The 6884-nt window shown below is 37.3% G+C and overlaps 1 protein-coding gene across 1 annotated transcript; it reads left to right on the top strand.

The window, feature by feature from the left end:
- Positions 1–1450: 1450 nt before the first annotated feature.
- Positions 1451–6530, top strand: fth1a (ferritin, heavy polypeptide 1a). Its single transcript, XM_062030684.1, has 5 exons — positions 1451–1748; positions 2087–2192; positions 4184–4330; positions 5842–5967; positions 6148–6530. The coding sequence occupies exons 2-5, from the start codon at positions 2091–2093 to the stop codon at positions 6304–6306; spliced, it is 534 nt and encodes a 177-aa protein (XP_061886668.1). The 5' UTR covers positions 1451–1748; positions 2087–2090; the 3' UTR covers positions 6307–6530.
- The last annotated feature ends 354 nt before the right edge of the window (positions 6531–6884 follow it).

Below are 6884 nucleotides of genomic sequence, written 5' to 3'. Positions count from 1 at the left end.
GAGAGTCGAGAATGCAAAATGGACATTCACAGTGACTTTTATCTCCACGACAATACATCGGCAAAGCACTTTAGCTACAGAGCTAACGTGATAGCATCGTGCTTAACTGCAGATAGAAACAAAAGAAATAAACCCCTGACTGGAAAGATAGACAGAAAATCAACAATACTATTAAACCATGGACTTGTAACTACACGGTTAATGCTTTCCAGCCTGGCGAAGCTTAACAATGCTGTTGCTAACGACGCCATTGAAGCTAACTTAGCTACGGGACCTCACAGAGCTATGCTAAAAACATTAGCTATCCACCTACGCCAGCCAGCCCTCATCTGCTCATCAACACCCGTGCTCACCTGCGTTCCAGCGATCGACGGAGCGACGAAGGACTACACCCGATCACCGATGCGGTCGGCGGCTAGTGTCGGATAGCGCGTCTGCTATCCAAGTCAAAGTCCTCCTGGTTGTGTTGCTGCAGCCAGCCGCTAATACACCGATCCCACCTACAGCTTTCTTCTTTGCAGTCTTCATTGTTCATTAAACAAATTGCAAAAGATTCACCAACACAGATGTCCAGAATACCGTGGAATTTTGCGATGAAAACAGAGCTTTTTGTATTGGATACAATGGTGTCCGAATACTTCCGTTTCAACCATTGACGTCACGCGCATACGTCATCATACATAGACGTTTTCAACCTGAAGTTTCGCGGGAAATTTAAAATTGCACTTTATAAGTTAACCCGGCCGTATTGGCATGTGTTGCAATGTTAAAATTTCATCATTGATATATAAACTATCAGACTGCGTGGTCGGTAGTAGTGGGTTTCAGTAGGCCTTTAGACGACCATTGTGTGTGTGTGAACAAGGATAAGGTTAGGTGGGATTTACCCTGGATAACCTTAGCCGGCTTAGTGTAAACGGGGTCTGAGAACCACTGCTATTGAGAAACAATTGTGTCTCAAATACTTCCGTAGTGACACTACACTTTCCCAAATTGCTTAACGTCAGTGGGCAGTTGTGAGCTTATTGAAAATAAAAAATGTTAATCGCTTCCTTTTCCTTTTCTCCTTTTTAATTGTAAATTGCAACCACTCGAGTTAGTCCCGCCCCTTCTGCTGTATACAACAGAAAAAAATAAGGTTTTATATAACAAACATATATAGCATTAAATTGCAATGTGCTTATCAAAAAGGCTTTTATATATATATATATATATATATATATATATATATATATATATATATATATATATTTATATATATATATATATATATATATATATATATATATATATATATATATATATATATATATATATATATATATATATATATATATATATATATATATATATATATATTTTTTTTTTTTTTTTAAGACACGTTGGGCGACGTCAATGCACTTTTGTCTACCCCACCCTAAACAGGAAGCTCAGTGACGTCACTACCGGCGTGTCTTATTAAAGACGAGGGCGAAAAAAAGCTCAGTCACGGCTCGGTAAGCGGACAGTGAAGGTTACCTGCTTCAACAGTGCTTGAACGGCAACCTTTCAGCTGTCTTTTACAGCCGCCATTTAGACCGTCAGAGAAGAACATTGCAGCAAAAAAAACCCGTCTTCATCTTAGGTCGTCTTGCCTGCTGGCCTGAATTCCCTCTTACTCGCAAGCTAGCCGTTTGTTTTGCTAACTACGCACGTCAATAAAACGACGTCACCCCCGTGTCGCAAGAGAGACCTGCTTCTGAATTTAGGTAAGAACACTTCTATTGACTTAAATTGTTAGTTTTTATTATTGTATTCGTAGCTATTTTATATTTTTTATCATCTACTACAATGAGGTTGTTGATGTCGTTAAATTGGCCTGTGCGCAGTAACCTTCTGCGCAGTCTCCCGCCTACATCTTTATAACTGACATGTCATAAAAACAATGTAGTCATTAATGTTCCGCATCCATTTGTGGAATTTATCATTTAAACAAGGTATGTCTGCGTATTTTCTTGTTGATAAATAAGTAAACGGACACAAAATGGATTTAAAAGTTGAGTATGTTGAATTGATTGTGCTTATAATGGAATGATTATTGTCTCAGAACCATGAGTTCCCAGGTCAGACAGAACTTCCATCAGGACTGCGAGGCTGCCATCAACAGGCAGATCAACCTGGAGTTGTATGCCTCCTACGTCTACCTTTCCATGGTGAGTCTCTCTAACAACATGATGTAATTGGGTATAAAATTGGTGGGGAAATTTTCAGGCAATTACTTTTCACTACCATTTATACCAGTGTTTCTTAACCATAGGGCCAGGGCCCCGTTGTTGGACCGAGAACGCCCTCTAAAGGGCTGGCGAAAATTATAATTTTGTCACTACTCAATCGGGACCGGAAGACACGATCGGTCCAAGCATGCGCGAAGACTACGTCATTTCTGAGACTTGCAATATTTTACGACGGAGCTTCTGCTACGTCATGTTTTGTGATATTTAAATGTTTTGTTTTGTATAAAAACAATAATTTGCCTAGGAGTAAAACGGAACAATAATTTAAACATGAACAAGGGGTAGATTTAAAATATGTGGGAGTATAATTGCCAAATTTGCGATCACTTTTATTTCTCTGTCATTGCAGAAATAACGCATGGGGGCGCCACTGACTCCCATCACATACTTTTTTTTTTTTAGATAGATTTTTTGATTTTTTTTTAAACAATGCACTATCTGTGGTGTAACAGAAAATATTTCTAAATGATCAGTATTGAGTTAATGTAAAGAACGTAATACATTTTTTTAAATTTCTTTGCCATTTAAGGCTGCTGAGTACATCGTTCAGGTTTCAAAATAAATGCTGTATTCTTAAGTAACATTAGTTTTGCATGTAATCTTTTTTTAAGATATTGTTATTCAATTAAAGATTACAAAAGAGAACCATGGTAACTGGGATGACGGAAGTGACGCGTGGACAGTTGGTGTCTTATGTTACTTTTAAACTTTATTGACACTAACATATATTATTATTAATTACCGGTAGTTCGATTTTATTTTAGCACTGCATAATTTAATATGTAGATTTATTTTGCATCCGTTTTTGAGTCCGTTCTATTGCAAATAGTATTTATTTTTGTAATCAGCCTGACTGAAGCCTTGATGATAATCTTTGTGATTAGCACATGGTTTCATATAATTTGAAAATGTTTATCCTACTAAACTGTAAATCGGTTAAAGATAATTATTGAATACGATTAAAGTTAAGATTTCTAGTTCAGTTGTAATATTTGAGTGGGTCACTCAGTTGTGGAAAAGATGGGCTTGAGGTCAAAAATGTTAAGAACCCTTGGTTTATACTAACTATAAGCTAATAATTGAGTAACTAGGATGGCCTCATTTAGTTTGAACAGAAATAGTGTATTCTGCAGGTGGAATGGATGCAGTTTGCGGTTTTACCTTCAAGCCACTTCATGGAGGTACATTATCGATTGGATCAATGACCAGTTTAAACCGCGGCCGAGTAATTTAACAAAGTCTGAAGTTCATTTGAGATAGGATTTACAGGTGGAGGAAGGTTGAATAGTTTATTGCCGAAGCATTAAACACCTGGAAGCCGTAAACCGCTTGTACAGAGTTGTCATTTAATCATGGTTTGAAGTTAATTGTTGTAGTAAACCAGGGGTGTCCAACATTTTCCCACTTCGGGCCACGTAGGGTACGGTGGCCAATTTAATACATTTTCCTGATGAAAGATGCCAAAAGCAGTTCGATTTAGGTCGATATTTGCCAAGACGTCAGAACAAAACACCCTAGCTTTGTTATTGAATTTAATGTTTTTATGCAATACTCATTTATACAATTTAATGAACCCAGCTATTGTAAAAAAAAAATCTGACAATTTATTAGTTTATTACTCCTGATACATTTTTACTTCTGTTTTTGTTTATATTTTAATATGTATTCCTTCCTTTTCCTTAACGCTGTACAAGTTGTCTTTTTTTAAATAAATTTGTTTCTTGATACTTTTTCCAACACCTTCCTATACTCCTTTACAGAGGAAGGGAACTAAAGTTTAAATGTAGTTGGTGTATTTGTGAAAAATTTGTGATAATCAGCAAAAAAAAATATGATTTTGACTTACTGTATTTGTATTGTGGTTAATATATAGAGCATTCTTCTACAATTCCTATTTCACCTTTTTACAGGCATACTACTTTGACCGGGATGACCAAGCTTTGCACAATTTTGCTAAGTTCTTCCGTGGCCAGTCACACGAGGAGCGCGAGCACGCGGAGAAGCTCATGAAACTTCAGAACGAGCGGGGAGGCAGGATCTTTCTTCAAGACGTCAGGGTATCTGCTCTTTTTTGTTTGTGTGTGTTTGCAAAGAAATATTAGTTATTTTGGTTAAATGTGGTACATACACTTCTCCTCGGGGGTTATCATGAGGCCCAAGGTGGGAGGGCAGCAAAGCGCAAATACTGATAACAAGGGTGTGGGTGTTTTTTTCTTCTTTTTTTTTGCAGCTTATCTTTTCTACACCCACAAATGTTAAACTGTAAACGTCTGATGAAATAGACTATGATTGAATGCTTTAGTGTACATAAAATTTGAGATCCCAAAGGGGTCGCTTGTATAAAAGATCAGTCAGTTTACGTCAACGTAGATTGTCAGTGTTTCTCACATGGCTGCAGTTTGTGGTATGGTTGGTTGTCTGGGTAATTATGTAAACCTAAAATGTGCATAATTGGCTAAGGGGCACCAAAACGTGAGTAAAAAAACATGTAACTCAAAACATAAGTGCAGAATGACAAACTTGTTTATTTTTCTCATAACAAAACCGCCCCTGGTTGCTTTTAGATGGGAGGTTGATGTTGACAAGAGCGAAGTATGCTATTATGTCAGACACTCCAAAAGATGACAATTACAAAACAAGACAATTCACAACAATCAAAGGGCAATTCACTAGATTTGTCAGTTTTTAAATAAAATGTTATTTTGAGCATTGTGATAATTGGCTAAATAAAGAGACAATACCCAAATAAACACCTAAAGTCTTAATCTGATAAGAGACTGATATAATACCACCCGAATGCAGCTGAGATAGGCTCCAGCACCCTTTCACAACCCCAAAAGGGACAAGTGGTAGAAAACTGGATGGATAATAATTTACTAAATTCCTAACATGATTTTATCTAGCCAAATATTGTCTAACAATCCATCTGGCTTTTTTTTTTTAGAAATAACATATTTTCCCTGTGTGGCTACACAGTGAAAAACACGCCTCCTAAATTACAGTGCTGTGTCATTCCGTCAAATATGTAGCAAAATAAACAGTGCTTTAATAACTACAAAACTGCATGCAAACATAGCTAAATTAATCTGTTGATACATTTGCAAATGCGACCTTGGGTACGTCATAATGTAGTTAATAAACATTTTTACACATTAGGATGGGCACACACTGACTTCCTGTTCAATGCAAAGTAAGCTTTAAAATAAAAGCATGGTGGTATAAACCTGGTTTACCACAGCAATGAACAAAACACATCTTGTTTTGGTTGTTAGCCACAGCAAGAAAACAATGTGCATGGAGGACAGCTTTTTTGCTGTAGTAAGGACATACAAGCACAGCAACTCTGTTAGATAAAGGTTTATCTTTAATGGAGTGAAAATAATACAGACAAACTATGCTTAAAATACTTTAAAATCACCTATTCTACTTATATCTCTGGCCAAAGTCACATGGCTGGTCTGTTTTTGTTTGTCGACATAAACGGGTTCCACTGTACTAAAACTTACGAGAAGTCTACCTCTGATCAAAGGCAGCATGTCTAATAAAAGTATGTGTTTTTGTGTTCTAGAAGCCTGAGCGGGATGAGTGGGGCAGTGGTGTGGAGGCTCTTGAATGTGCCCTGCAGCTTGAAAAAAGTGTCAACCAGTCCCTTCTGGACTTGCACAAACTCTGCTCTGAGCACACCGACCCACATGTGAGTGTCAAACACTGTCAATGCAACCATCCAATTTAAAACATCAATGTGTTTTCACTCAAGGCAATTTCTTGTTCATATTTTGAGGTGTCAACATATTCCGGATATACAGTTTAGTGCAATGAAGGTATTTTATTTTTTAAATAAAAAAATAAAGCCTGCCATTTCAATGTCTTTCAGTTGTGCGACTTCATTGAGACCCACTTCCTGGACGAGCAGGTGAAGTCCATTAAAGAGCTGGCGGACTGGGTGACCAACCTGCGTCGCATGGGCGCACCTCAGAATGGCATGGCAGAGTACCTATTTGACAAACATACTCTGGGCAAAGAAAGCAGCTAAATCCATCCTGATTCTCTTTTTTGCATTCCGCTTTCTGTGCAGCCAAAATAGGAAGCCACCTGCATGCTACGGGCCAGTATGTTATTCTTTTAATAACTTCTTCTGTTGTATTACACTTCAGTCAACTTGAGCTTTGCAGTATCCTGCATCCCATACCTGTAATGTTCTTACTGCTGTTTTACACCGAATGTCAAGCAGAAAAAAATAAATGAAATTAACTTTAATAGTTGTCTTGTTTTCTAAGGTTTATTAAAATGTGCTGAATGAAACTTCAGATGGGCACAGAAGCGAAACCTCAAGTGTTTTACTTCCTTTTATCAAAGAAAATCCAAGCTTGTTCGCTTATGTAGAACTAATTTTAGAGATGCAGCACTCTTTTTCTTTTTTTTTTCATGAACAGAACAAATGATCCTTTTCACAAATATTGACACGTCTCTTAAGAAGCATTTGCCAAAATTGTCCATCCACCAGGTGTGGCATATCAAAGTGCTGACTTAGACACAGGTGTGCCTTATGCTGACCACTGCAATATGTCATTACAAAATATAGTTTTACTGTACTGTGGGGATGGGAGGTGA

The sequence above is a fragment of the Entelurus aequoreus genome, linkage group LG02 (genome assembly GCF_033978785.1).
Source record: "Entelurus aequoreus isolate RoL-2023_Sb linkage group LG02, RoL_Eaeq_v1.1, whole genome shotgun sequence".
Taxonomy (NCBI): domain Eukaryota; kingdom Metazoa; phylum Chordata; class Actinopteri; order Syngnathiformes; family Syngnathidae; genus Entelurus; species Entelurus aequoreus.
This window is presented reverse-complemented; position numbering and strand designations above follow the sequence as displayed.